General features: G+C 42.9%; 1 protein-coding gene across 2 annotated transcripts in view; it reads left to right on the top strand.

Moving 5' to 3' along the window:
* Nucleotides 1-20,472, top strand: part of IAH1 (isoamyl acetate hydrolyzing esterase 1 (putative)) — a 264,357-nt gene that overhangs the window by 153,320 nt on the left and 90,565 nt on the right. For both annotated transcript variants that reach the window (XM_078646786.1, XM_078646785.1), the window contains exon 3: nt 9,979-10,127. In XM_078646786.1, the coding sequence (XP_078502912.1) occupies nt 9,979-10,127 (149 nt within the window). The remainder of the gene's footprint in view (nt 1-9,978; nt 10,128-20,472) is intronic.

Here is a 20,472-nt window from a genome sequence, read left to right as displayed (position 1 = left end):
CCCAACTACCTTTCAAGGAAGTTGTAGATCATCAGGTGCCTGGCACATCAGCCTAGTCAATACTTCACATGGCATAGCAGGGTCTTTTCAGCAATCCAAGAGAAAATGTGTACCAATGATTATAGGCACACACAAATGAGTGCCAGAAACAGATAATAATATTAATTTTCAGGGGAAGGGCAACACAGTATCCCCAGTTCACTTTTGACCGGGCACTTACCGGACCCTCTCTCCAGCAAGCTTCTACATTAGAAATTACATCCCAAGCCAAAAGCTGACTTTCAGTTTTTCAAAGGCCTTGTAGTTCAGATATTCGATTTAAAGTCTCAGGAAGAAAAAAGGATCTTAAAAACACAAACAAATCTTGCTTCTTCTATAATGTACTTAACTTCAGTTTAATATGAAAGGTGGTATTATGAATGGGACATTAATGTGTCAGCTCTAACACAGAGTATGTATCTTAATTCACAACATTCTTTTCCACCCCTTGGTGTTACTTCAAGGGGCCCCATTCTGATTCAGGTGGAGTGATATCTGTGTGCGAGACACCACCCTCTTATGAGTGCTTGATTAGCAAATCAGCTTTGATATGGTCCCACTAACAACTCAGTACGTGAAATTGCACAAACTTACCTGCATCCTTGATGATTGACACAGGACCTTTTGGGTGATAATTGAAACATATTCTGTAAACTGATGACATTTCAGCAATCACTTGATCTAAAAACAGAAAAGTGACACATCCTCTAAGTTCATGTACCAAAGGCTAGATGTACTATTCACACACAATGAGCAACTATAATATTTAAAGAGTTCTAGGGGAGGAATACTTCATGACCATTTATCAAGAGGGTCCCTCAGTTAACCTCTTGGATGTCCAAAGATATTGGAGTAGACGCCTCACTCACTTATCGTGACATGCTTCATCGTTGGCGCCTATCCACACCCTAGTAGGATGGTACCACCAGGACTGACTCAACCAAAGATAGAATGGGAGTTCTTGAATTAGAATAAACTGGATAAGCAGGAGCCCAGGGGAAAACATACTGTTAAAAATACGTACAGGTATACCCGAGGGTTTCCTTTATTCATAGGGTACCTGGGGAATAGATAAAAAAGGTATATTGAGGTTTCCTATTGAATATTATAATTCAATTAAACCTCCTATATTTATGCCAACATGTTTCAGCCCGCTCTAAGAACCCATTCAGGTCTGGGCTTAGTGAATGTGTCCCTGCCTTTCTATGCAGGTACACCGGGCACACTAGTGAGGCTTAAGGCTCTCACCTGTCTTGTTTTTCGCTCTTTGAGAATTTTCCTCTGTTCTGTTGTTCCACGAGTCATGCGGTTCTGGAGGGGGGTGCTGTCTTTTAGTCACACATTCTTAAAAGAAGCAGCATTGCAGGAGTACCTGGAATATCCTCTCTGTCTGCCACCGAGTTCTACTGATGTCATTTTTACTGAATCATAAATTGAAATTCTAATGAAATAGTATTTTGTGATTCAGTAAATTAAATGTACTATTGCGTACATTTTCCTACTAGCGATTTCTGGGGATTTGCTTCCTAAAAATACCAAATTGCTAAAAACAATTTCTACGCATTCGTAAATTGGGAATGGTGCCCAGACACATACTGATGACATCAAAATCAGAAAATATATAGTTGCACAGCCATTCTGAAGCACAGGAGCTTACAGTGAGGACCTGTTTGAACTTCCATCTACTTTTGCTTAAAAAATTGCAACTCAGGAAAGACAAACAGAAGACTCCTCAAAAAAGCAGAAACAAAAGTTCTCAGATGAAAAGATAGCTATACATATGGAGGAGTGTGTAGCTAACACAGGCCAACTATTTGGAAAAGCCTCTCTAACTGGGACTGAAACTTCAAAAAAGCAGATTTGGAGTTGTATCCACCCATTGATCAAACTGTGGGTGCAACAACTCAGTGTTCCTGAAATTCGTAAGTGGTAGTACAATCTTTGCTGATGCACGAAGGAGAAGTTGGCCAGTAGGAGGTAGAAAGCTGCTGGCACTCTAGGGAGATCTTCTACCCACCCACCACCAACAGCAATATAAGGGGCCATAGATAGGACCCTCACTACAGAGGCTATATATCTGTCCTCTGTATTTTTACTAACATTGACACCTCAGAACCTCCTCGGGAGCACACAGATTAGTATATTTTTGTTTAAATTAAAACACTGCAAATGTTGGAGCTTAAAATTAATTTATTATAACTGTAATTATTTAAAAATAGATCAAATTGTTTTGAGTGATGTAACTGTTTAGTCCATTAACATTTGCTATGTTTCATAAATTGCATTTTGGGATTTGTAGTTTAATGCCATTCTTAGCGGGTTTTAATATTTCAAAAGACTCAAATTTAAATATTGTGCTACTGTGTATTTACATAACAAAATACAGTAACGTACACTTTTATCATGATTCTAGAAAGAAAAGAAAATAGTGCATTATAGACTGTAGATACTTACACTTCACCACAGGCTGTTATCTGTCATTTAAAATTATATGCATATTACTTACACTTATTTTGCATTTTATATTCAGAGAAAGAACGTGATGGTCACAATGTGAAAGATTAGGTGATCAGTAGTCTAACAACAATGATATGGATGAACCTGCAGCGATCACACCAGCACCAATATTGTATGAAACAACTTTGCCTACAAGAAGAGATACACCTGGATTTAGGAGAAATCTCTGGGCAACTACACAACATAAATCTAACACTTTTACACAGAGTCTCTGAAGTCAAAGATTCTTTCTTACCGTGCCAACCATGGTTTCGAACCAGGCTTGCTAGTACAGGCTCTGTACCATCTAGATCAGAATTTGTAAAAATTGAAAAAGCAATGTTAGACGTTCGAACAAAACCATTGGATGCTATCAAAATGCTTACAGACATAGAGGAAGGCATGTCTGCTGTGATTAATAGTATTGACAATGTAAGTAAAACAGTGAAGTCACAAAGAGATTCTGTTGTTGAGGTGACATAGAAATAAAATAGAAAACGTGGACATGTAGTATTTAAAATGCAACAATTTGTGAAAAGTGTGGAAATATTGGCAACTTTAAAAGGGATTCTCAGTCGCACCATACATATCCAGTAAGAAATGTCCCAATGTTGTAAAGATGTGTCTAAAATGTTTCCAAACAACCCAAATACATTCTAGTGGTACGGCTACCCCTGCAATAGCAAATGAGGAGGCTTCTAGTGGCAGTAGTATCGCTATCTCTGATGCTAAACGATCTAGGTGTACATGCAGTTTGTCTGCAGATTTTGAAGTGGCTATGTTGGCAACTGACCAAGACAGGCCCAATCCCAATAAAACAAAGAAAGATGCATTGAATATATGTTTTGTAAATTTCCAAAAGAGATATGTATTTTGTTACTCTAATGTACATTTAAAAATGTTGGGAAAAACAAAAGATTGACATAGTCTCTACTGTGGCATTTCATATTTCTTGCGAAGAAACATGGAAATATAAATTTCCTTTCTGCATTCTGACTTTGACTATCCCATTTTACATTGCATTGTTTACTTGAACTACACCTACCTTAAAAATAAGTGTTGGTAATGTAACTGCGGCTCTCCACTTCCATCTGTTGCTCTGCTGGCATCTTGGGATATGTTTGATGGGTAGTGGTCTTCCTCTTCATCAGAGCTGTCCTCCTCAGTCCCTTCCTTGTAGCTGCATTGTGTAGCATAGAACATGCTGCTACAATTTTGCATGCCACTGGAGGTTAATACTGAAGAACTCCGCCTCTCTTATAAGTACACTTGATAACTGCCCTTGTCTGCTTATGGGCAATATTGTAACGGCAATAACTCCTTGAACATGCATTGAGGTATGGGATCAAAATCCAGGTACATAGCTCATAAGCACTGTCACCTAACACAAATGAAAAATACAATGGAACCACTCATTATATTATAGGATAATCTATATATATAAAAACGAATGTATGTCTGTCTGTTTGTCCTTTATGCATTACTACACCATTCATCCGATCGGCATGAAACTTTGGGAAGTTTTTGAGTACACTCCCGCGAGGGTTTCTGGCAAAAAAAAAAAAAAAAATGAAAATGTACAAAAAAAAAAAAAATGGTAAAAGTTGTTGAGTACACTCCCGTGAAGGGTTCTGGCAAAAAAAATGTTTTTTTAAATATCGGCCCACCGGCCCCCCAGGGCCCTCATGTTCTTTCCAAAACTGAATGTTTACAGTTTCTGGTGCGACTCGCTTTTGCAATGAACATCAACAAAGCACAAGGACAATCGCTGCAAGTGTGTGGACTCGATTTGGAGAATCCGTGCTTCTCACATGGACAATTGTATGTGGCCAACTCACGCGTCGGAAAACCTTCTGATTTATTCGTGTACGCACCAGACGGAAAAACAAAAAATACTGTGTATCTACAAGCACTCGAATAAATAAACAGAATTAAAACAACACTTTAAAATGTTTTCCATATTAAAATGAATAAGTTTCAATAAAAATGACACAATGTAAATTGAATGTTATCATAACAAGTTTCCTTAAATTTCCTTTCTTCTGAGATTGCAGCAAAGCGCGACGGGTAAGCTAGTCATATAGAAATGTGAAATCCTGAAATACCTAAAAGATAATCATCCCCAAAGTCTATTCATACACACTAGTTGCAAAGGCCACAGTGCTAAAATATATAGGAGTCATGGGTGAAACCTGGTATTTCAGCCTCCAGGTCAGTAAGAAGAGAGAGCCAGAATTTCAAACTATTTGAATGTTTAAGAAGTGCTGGCTTTTCTGATTTTATACAAAAATTCAGTAGCATTAGTAGGGCATATTAAGACATATGTCCCATCATCACAGCCTATAACCTGTGGGAAATATGTCACATGAAGCAAATATCAAATTTGTTTTTCTACAAGTCTTGCTGTGAGATGGGAAAAAATATATATCTACATATGTTTAGCAGCATTGCATCTAAAAGCATTACGAAAGAGCTTTTTGGAAAGCTTCTCTGCAGTAGTAACAACCACTTCATAGCTTCCTGAGGGTAAAAGTTATAGGCAGCAAAGTACTTGGATCTGGGTTGTGATAGCAACCCTCATGTGTGTGTCCCTGATCAACACAAGGTCTAACACAGCAATTAAATCTGAACTAACAGTTCTGTTGAGCCTATGCTTACTATACAGCTCAGTCTGCTGAAACAAAGTCACCCTGACTCTGAAACTGCGCTCCTGTCTTTGCCTTCTCCTGTGGTGGTGTGGAACAAAAAGCTTCCTCCTCCTTTTCATCACATACAGAACCTCCATTGTGTAAATAAAAAATGAAAGTTTCCATCCTTTTCATTGTTTGCACCTGATTATCACCTGCTCCAACTCGATTCTTATTTAGAGTGTAATAATCTGCTTTTGCGACTGTTCATAATTAGCGAATGAGTGACAAATTCCAAAATAAGAAACACAAATTGGTAATCACTAATAAGTAATCGCACATTCCAGTTGCAAAAATAGCGAGTTGGTAAGAATCCATTCACATCGCTATTTTTGCTCGTGAAGATGAAAGCCACCTTGATAAATTACAAACTTGACTTTTACTTGTTGCTAGCCTGTTTGAGACCGATTACTGATTCACAATTTATTTGTACATCTGACCCCAAATTTCAAAGTGAGAGGCATGTACAGCCATATCATTGAATGCTGTGGCTCTTCAAACAGACACTGGACATTGAATTCTAATTCCCACTACTTCAATGAGACTTTTATGAAGTCTATAGTATCTCTTAATGAGTTGGTTAGTTAGTGTTCCTTCTCTTACTGTTTAGAATACTCAATGGTGCAGAAGAAAGAGCTGAAGTTAGTTGACTATCTATTGATAACTTTAATCTTCATGTGGTACTATCCAGGACATCATAATTGTGAATCAATTGTATTTGGATGTTGAAATAGAATGAGTTTGAGTGTGTTTCCATCTGCGGCAGCTACAAACACTGTGATTAAAATTGATCTTATTCTCTTCTATTGGGAAATCTCCTTATTGGGCTGGTGCTTTCTGCCTTTAGTTTGCCTTCATACCAGCTAGCCCTGCTTTGTATAATATCTTACAAACCTTTCAAATAACGATTCAAAGGCACTGCATTACTAGTTCAATCCATGCACTTAATTTAATGGTTGGGCCAACACGCGTTACGCTGTTTGATTGCTTCCTCTGGGCCTCATGTGTTTTCTAGACTTTTTCTAAAAACATAATAAAACTAACATAAATATCAACAGTATTTTTGTTATAAGTACATGTTGCTGATCTAACTCAGATCTGATCTCCCACATCAGAGGCGTCCAACAATGTGCCTCTCTTGTTTCCATGAAGGGTTTCCCATCCATTTATGCATACTCCGCTCTGGAGTACTTGTTAAGAGCGTCATGAAGCCTTCTTTGCAGTTTACAGAGATAGCAAGCCTTTCATTAGCATTGCCTATGAATCGTGCAGACCCAATGGCCCCTATAATTTCCCCCTGGCATTCCTTTGTCCTTCTCCACAGAGGACTACGATAGACAATATAACCAACGTCATGTAAACTAATCTTGTGGGAGAACTCTTCAAATCCCTCATCTAACCAATGCTGATACCTTCTCAGTTTAATATAAGTGGTGCCTGGTGTACCCCCGCCCCCCATTACCCCCCTTAACCCCCCCCACCAGGTGCCAACGCTAACTCTGTCCCTGCAATGGCATGCGGTTTCAGTACAGATGGCGGAGGTTCCCGGGACCTCTACTCCTCTACTTCAGACTCCCACCTCTTTTTATTTATTTGCACCATCTCAGAAGGAATTTATAAGATGGTTATGTATAAAACAAAATCTTCCTTTACCAATATTACTGATTTGGAACAAACCGTAGGCTAGGTACATCCCAAGGGTTCCTACTTCAGTTCTATCATTCAAGAGATAGCCCAGGCTCAGTCTCTCTTCACCGAAAATGTACGTTGCTGACCATAACTCCTCTCGGATGGAAGGTGAAAATACCCAAAAGGAAATACGTGTGTTTGAAATGACAGCTAAAAGTTGAGTGTTAAGCTTAGAAACAAAATAATTAGTATATTAAGGAATTAGTATATTTTAAAGACTGAGCTATGAAGTGACAGATCTCTCCCCGTTTTTGTGTTGGTCAAACTTGTTGGCTTTACACAACAGACCCAGAAAGTGTTATGGGGAGCTAGTAAAGGGTATATTTCAGCCATAGTCATCCTCTGGCCGCTAGTATTGAGATGGCCACAATTGCGAGCAGCAGGGGAGAAAAATGAAATCTACTATGAGCAAAACAAGATTGTTTTCTCCCCTCACATGCACCATGAGGATTTGCATAGAACAAAAATGCTACCTTAAGTTAGGAGCAAGCTACTGAGACTGTAGTTTGCTTCTCTGGTCCAACAACCAGCCCAGTTTAAGGTGTTTCTAAAAAAGCACTTTTCATTTTAAGGCACCCATAATTTGTGTGTACTTTTACATGAGATGATATTGATTGAGTAGGTGTACAATTTTTCTATGGTGTTGGGGCAAAGTTATTTCAGTTGATATACTCTATGTTGGCAAAATGATGCGAAATGCCTGGATTACTTGCCTTATCCATCAGACCAGTGTGGAAGTTGAGGATTTCTAAATTTACAGGACAATACCAAAATTCACAGATAGGTTATCACATTGATGAAACCTAGCAGACCCTTTCAAATAAATGTGAACTGCTCTGACAGTGTCAAGTATGTGTATGCATGATTCTCCTTCTGTTGAAAGCTTTGTCATAAAAGATGGTAAAAGAATATCTGGTACAAATGAAAGTAAGAATTAACATATGGAAGAATCATTAGACCTAACCTTGAAATCATGGGGTCAGAAAAAAACTGTGAACAAACGGGCTACCACAGGAGAGAACTGTAAGAAGCATGAATGGTAGAAAGAACTAAATGCATGTTCCAAGGATTATCTAGATCTCAAATGCTGGCCATTAGCAATGAAAATCCCTAAAAAAAGTTGTGCAATTAGACCTCTGGCAGATTGAAGACCACCCAAAGTTCTTAGAAACCCCAAATGGAAACCCATAGTAATTGCAGCATTGCTACTGATAAGCAAGTATCAAAGTCATCTTGTAAAAACTGAAGAACGCTTACAGGCTCACTCTTGAGAGATGACAATTGATGGGACTCAATTTAGAGAAGAAGGCAGAGTGGTGATCATAAGCTTTTATTGAAGATGGTCTCTCGCGTTTCTGAATGGACATATAAACAGGTAACGAAAGCCCTAACTACTTGAGCCTTGTCCTCTCATCTTCCCTGCAGAGAGATGCAGGCACAGGCAAGAGGCCTACGTTTAGATAAGGATGGAGATGATGTCAAGGAACCACTAATTGAATCCATTTCCTGTGTATTGTAATTCAATAAAGCAATGGGAACCATTATCTGCTGGGCAAAAATGCGATAATCACTTTGACTAAGCGTCCTCTCTCAGAATCCTGAATAAGCGCTGCGGAATCACAGGAAAGGGAGGTAAGACGAACAGGAGATCTGGGGGCCAAGAGCATAGAAGTGCATCTGTGCCTAGTGCTCTCTGTTTGACGAAGTATAAGGCAAACAGTTGGAAGAGAGCATTTGTCTGGTCTTCAAATAGGGTGATAACTGGAGTGGTTCCCCGATTACAAACTTCCTGAAAATGACAGGATATGGAGCCGTCTACTGAGGTAAGGGAACAGTTACACTGAATGTGTCTGCCTGGGAATTGTCTGCTCCTTGATGTGAATGGCTAACAGAGATAAAAGCATCTTTTATACTCATGAAAAAATTAGAAGACCTATGGATTCAGGAGAGGAGAGCCTGTCCCAAGATCTCAATTTCTATATAATTTGGCTACCATGTTATCTATTCGAATCATCACTGCCTGCTCCTTAATCATTTTTTTTTTTTTTGTAAATATCTTTTTATTGCAGCAAGATTAATGGTACAATCACATCGTATGAGTCATTGCTACTGGTGAACATTCCCCTTATAAATTTGCAACAGTCGTGCTACACAGCTCTTTAGCTCACACCCCGGAGGTCGAGCAGCACACTAGTAGATAAATACGTGTGTAGGGTGGAATAGCACGGAACAGTTTTTACCAGCTTTCTGGGGCAAGACAGTGCTGCTTTTCAATCCTCTTGCTCCCCCACCGAATCGCGTTGTCCAGTGAAATCAGGATAGTCTCTTCTTCTACACGATGCCTGCTCCTTAATCATGAGTGCAAATGCTACTAGAGCCTTCTGTATGTTTGCTAAATTTCTTCAAATTGGATTAATTATTTTATTCTTGTGCGGTCCCCTTCTAATGAATTGTTGCCCTCACCATGAACATAAGTGGTCATAAACTCTTTTGTGACTTGCACTATCCTAAAAAGGTACAGTTAGGATACTTCATCCTGCATACAATCCCTTCCAAGTGAAAGGGACAGGTTCCTCCCCTTCCTTCTTTCATCCCTTTAAAACTGACAATTGTCCTCTCCGCCAAGTTTAACAGTGGATGGAAGTGAGTTTCATATCGAACATATGTTAAGAGCGTTAACAAAGAGCAGGAAATGAATTTTTGCTTATATTCCAGTTATGATGCATCATTTACTTTTAAGTATATTATAAGCATATAACAATCTATAAATCATTGAAAACAAAAGAAAGGCTTGTTCAGCGCAGTTCTACTGACTGAAAATGGTAAAATTGTCATATTTTGCAAAACGTCTTTCTTAGGCTATTAAAAGTGTTTATAGATAAGGAATTTCATGCATATCCTTGCCCTACTCTACAGAATTCAGAAAGAATGCATATACTACAATGTATGTTGAGTTTCCAACCAATTGCAGGTTGAAAAGCCATGTCTATACCCATTGATTCATGCTTACTGCAAAAACATTTGCAACTGGGTAACTGTTTGCTCCTTTTGCCCGTGTGTTTTTCAGGAAATGTGATGTCCTTAACCGAGGACTGTCAGGATACAATAGCAGATGGGCGAAAATAGTTCTTCCAAGATTAATCGGCAAAAACTCCGATACAGAAAACACCGTTGCAGTTGCAATTTTCATCGGAGCAAATGATAGTTCTATCAAAGGTATGCTTATGTTTTTACTGGTCCTTTAATAACGATTGTTGAAAATGAGCAATGATGAAGAATAACGTTAGTCTATTACTGTAATTGATCACTCTTAAACCTAGGTTTAACCAGCCACTTCGCATTTCTTTTGTTTCAATTGTATGTGATGAGTTAGGCGTTGAGTAGCAAGGTCCGTTCAGCAGACTACCATTCTCGAGCTATTCATGTTTTTCTTTGCTCCTCTCGCAGTATTGACTTATTTCAGACTTATTTAGTTTACTGTAATGCCAGGTTTCCAGGTCCCCAAAATGATGAAATTTGTGATATGTGCAGGACCGAGCACATTTTTGGAAAGCACAAACTTGGTTACAAAACTGAGACCACTGGTCATATACCGGTGGCTGTCTCTCGGCCATATCAAGATGACCTTGGTTGCGTTCCCAAAAAATTGAAAATCTTTGTTTTCAAACAAAACTTACATTTTTGAGAAGTCAAAAAATATGAGATCCTCAACTTAACAGCTCTTAAAACTTACCTACTTATCATCTCACCTTGCTAACCCACCTTCCCCCTAGAAGTTTTGTTGCTCAAAAATTTTCCGTTGATATGATCTGTTTTTGACTGCAGCTGTTATTTGTATGTCAGTGTCGTAAGTATAGTTGTTATTATGTAATGTGCTCTACCACCCAGAACGTAGAAAAGCACTATAAAAAAACTTAAATAAAATAGGCAGGGCTGCCAGTAACCTGGCAGTCGCCAGCACTATGCCCACTGACATTCATACCCTAACCCTTCTGTAGTGTTGTTAAATGATGATCAGGTCACGTAGGTTCTTGTAGAGAGATGTATTTATTATTAAGTTGACATGAGGTGGTAGTTCAAGATAGTAAGAGTAATTCCAAGGGAAATCCCTACCAGGAGCTGTAACCAGTCAGCTCAATCCTCAGCTCCCAACTGACTCTCTCCTCAGAACATAACATTCCAATCAGACATCTTGTGTGGTAACATTCTATTTGATGACATAGCTAAAACAACTAGAAAGCCAACATTACACATCTTCCCCTTTTATACATTTTGCAATTGCAATCAAAAGTTAAGATGTGAACAAAGCAATTACAAATGATAACCAGATATAAGAAAAATAAATAGAAACGGACGTAGGAATGGTTTATGTAAAAAGTAAACGGAAAGAACGAAGAAACGGGAGAAGAGATGGATACATACACAGTGAAGAAGGTAAATACAATCATAAAAACAGTTGACAAAAGAAGAAATAAATGGAGAAAGTTTAAATAGATAAGAATCAAGAGAAGTTATGACTAGAAAAATTATAGTAACATCTAAGAGGTGGAAAATCAAGCAAGATCAAAACCAAGAAGAATCAACAAAGAAAAATCAAGTAAGATAAGAAGCAAGAAGAATCAACAGAGAAAATCAAACATGATTAAAACTAAAAAGAATGAATAGAAACCAAATGAAAATACAAAAGACAACACATCTTCTCCCTAAAGGAAAAGAAGAAAACGAAAATAAGAGTATGGACACCGAACACAAAATTCACGGAATCAGCAAACACACCAATTGGCCAGACTGGCGTAATTGAGAAACAATGAACCGAGTAGTGAAAGGTAGAACCAAGTAAAGCGCAAATATGAGAAAGTTAAAAGTGAAAAAAATTGAACGTTAACATCTAACAAGAGCATGAACAGAAGAAAGGTTGCCAGCAAGAATAATAAATTCTGAATGAAACCTGTAAAAACGGTTAGAAACTGGCATAATAAACATAAACAGAGCTACTCGCATATAACACTGAGGATAAGTTGTCAGAAAAATGTTTTAGGTAGTGAAAAAAACTGGTATATTAATCTCTCAACAATATCACATGCATATAACCCTGAAGAAAAGTTATCAGGAAGAATAATTAATTCTGAAAAACTGGCATAGTAATCACATAACAGATTTACGTACATGTGACACTAAAAACCTTTAAGTAATAAGTGAAAAATGACAATTCATGTAACGTACGTCTACGTACATAAAAAGTTTTGAAAACCTTTGTGACAATTCATGTAACGCACGTCTACGTACATAAAAAGTCTTGAAAACCTTAATGACAATTCATGTAACGTACGTCTACGCACATAAAAAGTCTTGAAAATCTTTGCGCAAAGGTGAAAATTATAGAGCTCATATGTAATCAATAAAATAACGTTAAGTGCACTGAACCTTTAAAACCGACGTCAGTAATCAATTAATAAACCGGTAAAATGTATTCAATTCATAAGAGAAACAGAACTATTTACTTTAAAATATTCTGTATACTAAACAAAACATTGATGAAGCAGAAAAGAATACTCCAAATAATCACTTGTACTATGCATAGCTCATAAAATCCAATATACTAATGGAGAACACCTGTGAGAATAATAAAATAAGAAACTAAAATAAATAAGGTAGTCACCGTTGACTATCACCATCAAGAAAATGGTATAGAAGTGCAAGTCAATGATAGCTGTGAAATAAAACACCTGCGTCAATTTAAAAAGGTGCAATCTGAAGGAAAAATTATTTGCTGCTTCGCTCTGCAAACTCAATAATTATGAATAGCTGAACTTGCTGTAAAATATATATGTCTTTGATGGTGTGCATGTCACCGAAAACATGCCTGGTGTTGAAGTTGTTGCACTGCTATTAATTATATAATTAAATAGAACTTGTTATCAAAATAAATACTTCACATGGTGTGCATGTCACCGAAAACATGTAGCATTGACGTTTTTGAAGTTGCACTAATGAAATACAGAAGAGAATGCAACAGAACAGTACCTGCGTTGAATAACAATGTGTAGTTAAGGTGATCCAAAATTGAGATTGAGGAGATTAACAATATCTTAATAAATTGGTTGGCAGCATAATTGAAATTCACGAAGGTCTGGTGGTGTAAGGTAAAATGGAGGCACGTAGGGCGATGGCAAGCCGGGTGGCTCAAGACGGTTTTGTGCTTCTTTAAGACTGTACAGTGTTGGTACGTCATAGGAGAGGCTGGAAACCACACGGAGGTTGCAGGCGTCATCAGGAATGAAAGGCAGCTTTGAAGGTGTAGTGTCTTGGTGTGTACACGTTCTAGTGTTCCTGTGTAATGTAACACACTATACACCCACCCACCACAGACGTCATGGTGTCACATGACGCTGCCAATAAAAGAGGCTGAGCGCACGTGCTCAGCACCTTTCCTACCACTCATTCCTGGTGTCCGTGTCCCTTATTGCTGTGCCTAACATGCGGGCCCAGGGCCCATTACATCTAACTTTACAATGGCGACGAGGTCGGTAGTGCAACCCATGCGTGCCACTACCCTACACTGAGGAAAAGGGGGAGAGAGTGCCCGCTTGAAGAGCACCCCCTGCAGCAAGGCACAGCGAGCCAAGAAGCCGGTGAGCGTCGTCGGAGCCAGCAGCCGCTAGAAGGCCTACAGCAAGCCGATGGTAGCCTCCCACGTCAGCCGCCACCGACATGTGCCACCGGGAATGAGCGGACCGCCCAGAGCCACCGGAGACGGCGCGAAGCAAAAAACCCCACCAGAGAGGAGCACGGGCCGAGCGGAGTCCACCCGCCGCGACAGCGACGCAGCATCTGACCGCCGGCCGAAGGTGAGCCCCAGGGGCGAAGCGCTAATAAATAAAGTGTGCCAGTACATAAGCAGTGCCAGCGGAGCCTACCCGCGGCCTGCCCGAGTCATCCCTTGCCCCCGCCGCGCGTGTAACGGAAGCGGCGGGGCCCAGAGCAAGCCACGGCGTGAAGGGAAAGGCGGCCGGACCCGAAGTTTAACAATACCAACGAGGGGGAGGGAGCGGAGTAGCTAATCGCCTCCCGACCCCCCTCGCGACGTGGTCCGGGCCCAGCGGAGCCCACCCGCGACCGTTTGGCGGCGCCTCCACCGAAGGAAGACTCAGCAGCGCCAGCGGAGCCCACCCGCGACCTGCTGGCGGCACCCCCAGCGACGAAGAGACTAAGCAGCGCCAGCGGAGCCCACCCGCGGCCCGCCGGTAGCGCCCAGAGAAGGACAGGCACTGCAAAGCCAGCGGAGCCCACCCGCGGCCTGCGAGAAGCAAGGCAAGTCTCCGCCGCGCAGCGTGGTGTGTAGAAGCTGCAGCGGCGGGAGACCGGCGAAAGTGGGGCTAGCGGACCAAGAGCTTCCTTGAACACAGAGCCGGCGGGGCCCAACCGCGGCCTGCCTCGGGCGTCCCTCGCCAGGGAGGAGTGACCGAAGCGACGAGCTCCCCCACCGAAGTGAAGCAACTTCTCCCCCGCCCGCGTGAGTACTGCCGAGGCGGCTGCGGACGGGGAGAGAGAGCGAGGGAGAAGCAAGCAGCTGCAGGCGGCCAGCGCAGCCAAGATCAGAAGGCGCCCCTCCTTGTGTGCTCCGTGTGAGGAGCAGAGTGCAGGGAGGCAGGTGTGAAGTGACCGTCTGCACGCGGCCAGCGCCGCCGTCAGCAAAAGGAGCCCCCTCCTTATGTGCTCCGGGTGAGGAGCAGAGTGCCAGCAGCGCGGTCAACACCGCCAAAGAGTTACCAGCCCCACCGGAACACTGATCAAAAGGAAGTACCGGAGCACCAATAAAGACTGTGGATATTGCCCCCAGCATCAAAGCTGCACAACACCAGAGGGACATAAACAGTGCTTTTACAATGTATGCCTGACTTCAGCACATTTATAATTCGGTACAATTCTGGAACACTAAAAGCATAGGAAATCTACTCACCCATTATCAGCAGCAGCTCCAACCTCCTGTGCACTGAAGCAGTAGAGTGCACACCCGGGAAGACAAGACAGGCTGCTAACAGATCCAACAACACTGCCACCCGTGGCCAAAAGCATTAGTGCACCAACAACCTCCAGCACTGAACCAAGCATTGCACGACGCAAAAGAAGTTAACACCATCTAGAGGCAACAGGCGGAGTAGCGCCCCAAAGAAAAGCATCTTAACTCCCAAATCCAGAAAGCGCGCTCTGCGCAGAAGACGCCCACACGCACCAGCAAGGAGTAGGCGGCTGCCACTTCCAGAGTGACGTGGGAAGAGGCACCAACGCCTCACCAAGAATCCAAGCAAGGACAAAACGTCTGGAGAAAACGACTGCCAAGCAATGGAGGAACGATCAGGGAATAAGACTGCCGAGATCAGAAGACGGAGAGAGCAGTGACTCCTAGTGGCCACAGGAGATCACCGCAGCATCAACTACTCCCGCCAACGGTCCGAAGCAGCAAACTTCTGACGCCATCCAAAGCAGCACGTACCCGACGGTCCAAAGCAGCAAAGTACTGGACGTCAGCCAAAGCAGCAAGAAAACGACGCCAGCCAAAGCTGCAAATACGACACGCATCAAGTGTCCGAGAGCCTTGAAAAGTACGGGCGCAGATAACGCGCCACGTGGCAAAGGCACAGCCCCCACGAGATGGAAGAAGGGCACAGGTAACGCCACAGTGCAGAACAGTTACTGAAGAAGACCACTAAGCGTGGCACCCCCAGAAGCTGATCCACAGAAAGATCGCGTACCAAGTATGACCCGCGACGGGTCCCCTCAAACAATACCAGAAGGTGCTAACGCGCCTAGTCCGACAGGACGAGAAACCTGCCAAAACACCAGCAGGATGGGACCGCCAAACGGTCCAGGACGTTCGACCTAATCAAGATCCCGGAACACCAATCCACGAACGTCACCAACAAGAATCCAGAGTAGAGGGTTCGTGACACCAACTCGGGAAGCTAAGGAAGAAGGAGGAAGTGTTCCAGTCGGGGACACACCAGGACCACACATGCAGCGGGCGCGCCCTGCATGGAGGAGCCAGGTCAGGAGAGGAGATGCAAGATCGGACCGAGTGATGTCGCGAAACAGGAAGGAAGAAGAGGAGAGATCCGAGTGGCACGCTTGCCACTGAGAAAAGAAAGGAAGAAGAGGTGTGGCACGTCTGCCACTGGAAAAGTAAGGAAGAAGAGGAGAGAGCTGTGTGGCACGTCTGCCACTGCGAAAAGAAAGGAAGAAGAGGAGAGAGCGGTGTGGCACGTCTGCCACTGCGAAAAGAAAGGAAGAAGAGGAGAGAGCTGTGTGGCACGTCTGCCACTGCGAAAAGAAAGGAAAAAGAGGAGAGAGCGGTGTGGCACGTCTGCCTCTGTGAACAGAAAGGAAGAAAAGGAGAGATCGGCGTGGCACGCTTGCCACCGTGAAAAGAAAGTATGAAAAGGGGAGACAGGTGGCAAACCTGCCACTGTTAGAGAGCAAGGAAGAATATCCACGTGGCCGTTGCCACAGTTAAGAATGGAAGGAGGTTATTCCATGTGGCCGTTGCCACAGTTGAAGAGCAGAGAAGAAGTACATCCACGTGGCCGTTGCCACAGTTAGGAGTGAAGAAGGTGTCAGTGCAAAATAGGTCCCCACTGTTAGTCCGAGGCCGAACTGGTACGTGACCATCCATTACATGGCGAGCTGCAAGAACTCCAACAGCACCCGTCACCACGGAAGCCAACAACACAAGGACTGTGAGGAAAAAGGGGCTCCCAGTCGTCTACAGACTGTTTCCATCTAGCATCTCCAACCTGTGCCAGAGCGGACAAAAGTTCCCCGAAACAGACTGAATTCCACCTGCCCTTTCCCAAGCTGCGGCGGATAGAAAAGCTTGATGGAACTGAACACTTCACTGCATCCTGAGATAAGTTGATTCCCCAAATGTGAATTATCAAGTTGAGTTTTTTCATTGATTAAAAAGGGGAGTGATGTAGTGTCTTGGTGTGTACACGTTCTAGTGTTCCTGTGTAATGTAACACACTATACACCCACCCACCACAGACGTCATGGTGTCACATGACGCTGCCAATAAAAGAGGCTGAGCGCACGTGCTCAGCACCTTTCCTACCACTCATTCCTGGTGTCCGTGTCCCTTATTGCTGTGCCTAACATGCGGGCCCAGGGCCCATTACGTCTAACTTTACAGAAGGTAAGAGCGCGTGGCTCTGTATGCCCTCGTGTATATTTTTAAAATATGGTGAAGGCGGTTAAACTGCCAATGAAGGCCACAAAGAAGGAGGCATAATAAATTATATAAATTAATTAAACAGCCATAGTTTAAAATGTTGTGAACCTTCATCGTGAGCAGAAAATATGTGCGCTTTGAAAAGTGACACGCTTCTTTAACTTCAATCTGTTGTTCGAAGTAAAATATGTGCTGGAAAGTAGTAGAGAACGGAATATTTGTTTACACATAAAATTTAGAAGGCTTCGATAACTCGGTGGTTTACAATTAAACATCCAGTAGATGGCAGTAATAGGTTGTGAATGATCCTTGAAACTGCTCGTTTAGACCACAGGATATTTCATGAAATCCTCGAAATTGAGGCAGATGTCGGGAATTGAAGGCAGTGAAGTACTAGAGTTGTAAATGCTCTTGGCTGTAGTTACGCAGATCAGAATACACAGTCACTTTGAATTTAAAGTGCATGGAAATCAATGAATTGTTGGCAGGCACTTTTAACTTAAAACGCAGGAACATCAATGTCAAATTACTAACAGTAATACAACGTAGGTAACATGAATTGTATTAGTTGACAAATTAAGATCATAGCCTTATAATTCAGGGACTCGCATGTCAAGTAGGTTTACACATAAGCAGGTTCAGAAATTAGGTGCAATAGCTATTAAATCAGGTGCAGTCACTTTTTAAACAGGTGAACCCGTTTTTTAAATCATGTGGAGTAACTTTTAAATCAGGTGCAGTAGTAGATAACTTAAGGTTTTAGAAAGCAGGGACTGGCAGATTAGTTGGAGGACGACCATAAGAGTGGAATGGTCACTGGTGGGGATTTATAACGTGCCAGTTTGCTAAGAAGTTGCTTGAAGAAGGAGACACTTAATTGGTTACCTTGTTTGAAGAAAGTTCTTGTTTCAGTTGCTTGTAAATATGAAGAAATAAGTCCAAAACGTCGCCAATTGTAGTGTTGTTAAATGATGATCAGGTCACGTAGGTTCTTGTAGAGAGATGTATTTATTAATTAAGTTGACATGAGGTGGTAGTTCAAGATAGTAAGAGTAATTCCAAGGTAAATCCCCACCAGGAGCTGTAACCAGTCAGCTCAATCCTCAGCTCCCAACTGACTCTCTCCTCAGAACATAACATTCCAATCAGACATCTTGTGTGGTAACATTCTATTTGATGACATAGCTAAAACAACTAGAAAGCCAACATTACACCTTCTTTGTGATCTTATGAGGGCAAGTGTTGTGACAATGGAAATTCTATAAGGGCTTGTGTCATTGTCCTTCCTAAATGCTGGCTTCTGCTTCGTAAATAGTGTTAGTCCTTCCTTATTACCGCCTCGTCTTCATTTGTCACCTCCCATGGCGACTTGTCCGTTTACTTCACTTGTTACACTGTAACTGTTATTTAGTCTTTAAGCCCTATTTTCTCTAACGAGTTTCTGTTACTGCAGGCACCACATGCTTTGCTTACATTCAGTCCATGGTGTCTTCTTTAAACCATGCCCTCCCTCCCGTTGTCCATGCCTTCTTTACCCTACCTGCACTTCATGTCTTCTTTACCCTCCCGCTGTCCGTTCCTTCTTTACCTCCCGCCCTCCCTTCCGTTGTCGTGCTTTCTTTACACCCTCCCATTGTCTGTGCCTTATTTCCCCCCGCCCGCCCTCCCTTCTGTTGTCTGTGCCTTATCCCCCACAGCCCTCCCTCCGGTTGTCTGTGCCTTCTCCCCCCGCCCTCCCGTTGGCCACGTTGCCTACTGTAGGAAGGTAGGATCTGACTACATGGTTACCCCCATTTTTTTCCTGGTGTTTTGCTGGTTTTTGACAAGTCTGTCTGGGATCCTGCTATCCAGGACACCCGTCTATCTGCTTTCTTCCTTAAATTATAATGCATGTACTTTAGGTACACTCCAGATTGGATTCTGGGGTACCCTTATCAGTCCCTAGTATAAGGTACACCATGTACCCAGGCCATAGGTACCCCAGAGACTTCCCATGGGCTGAAGCATGTATTATGCCCCCCATGAGAGGCCATCCAAATTGACACGACAGGCCTGCTACTGCAGACTGTGTAAGATGGTGCTTTCACCACTTACTGAGATATAGGTTCACTATATCTCTCTAAATCACTACACTTAAATACAGTCACCTCTATGGCAGGCCTTAACAATCCTGAAGGCAGGGTGCTGGGTTTTACGTGAGAGGGTACCCCTGCATTAGCAGAGCCCCTCTGCAGCCTTCGGAGACCATTCTCCGGGGTTGTCTTTGATGCAGCCAGACATATATGTTTAAGTGCATTCTACCCTCGCGTTAAAGGCTAACTTTAAAACGGCTGCTTAGAAACATGTCTTGTTTGCTGTCAAACACCTTGAAATCATACCTCCACACCAGCAACTGGTGTGAGAGGTATGATTCCACCCTTCTAGAACTACTACTGTGGGTTACCAGTCCTCCCGGTACCAGCTTTCTCGAACTGTGCAGCACAAAATGGATGCTGCCAGCCGCAAACACTGGTCTGCCCTCCTGCTGCTGAGCCAAGCGCGCCCAGAGGAAGGCATGACAATAGGCATCCTGTCACAGGGAGGTGTAACCACCTCCCAGACAGGATTTAGTGTATTGGGTCTGGGGCACTCTCTAAGTGCCAGAAAGCCTGCACTGGGGGCACATTTAGTGTCCCTGTGCATAGTCCAGCTCAAACCAGTTCTGAGAGCCATTGGCTCCTGCTCTGGTGTGTGACTGGACAAAAGACATGGGTGTAGCCACTCCTCTGTCCTGCCCTGCCCTAGGAGGGTCCAAAGAATCTTTCCAACCCTTTCCCATGGGTATAAAGTGGGTTACCTGAACCCAGGACTTTAGATTTTACCTGGACAAGATTCTGCTAAGAAGAAACCAAGTATTTTGACTGCCTGCACAACGCTGGATGACTGAAGAATCTCCCCTGGAGTAAAGGAGTTACTCCCCTGCAAAAGCAGGCACCTAAACGCAACTACCCGGTTTGCTTCTCCCAAGCTCCTGAGGACTCCGAAGATTTCAGCTACACAGGAGGTGGGTTCCCGAAGGTCCCTGAGGTCGATCTGCCCTCTCAGCGATCCTGAGATCAGTATCCCTTGATGGGACCGTGCAACCCGTACCCCTGTGCACCGCATACTTTTGCAGTTGCATATGCTTAGTGATGATTCCTGAGCCTCTGATTTGGACTCGTGTAGCCCCGACCCCGAGCAATACTTGCACTGAAGATTTCCGGCCTCCACTCTCCGAGTGTCCTGTGGGCTGGTGCTTTGCAGACTTGCTTGAGGTCTCCTCGCGATCCCTGGTCCGTTGGCCTGTGGGTCCTGGCG

This window comes from Lissotriton helveticus, chromosome 6 (genome assembly GCF_964261635.1).
Source record: "Lissotriton helveticus chromosome 6, aLisHel1.1, whole genome shotgun sequence".
Classification (NCBI taxonomy): domain Eukaryota; kingdom Metazoa; phylum Chordata; class Amphibia; order Caudata; family Salamandridae; genus Lissotriton; species Lissotriton helveticus.
The sequence above is the reverse complement of the archived record's forward strand: the minus strand, read 5'-3'. Positions and strand labels throughout refer to the sequence as shown.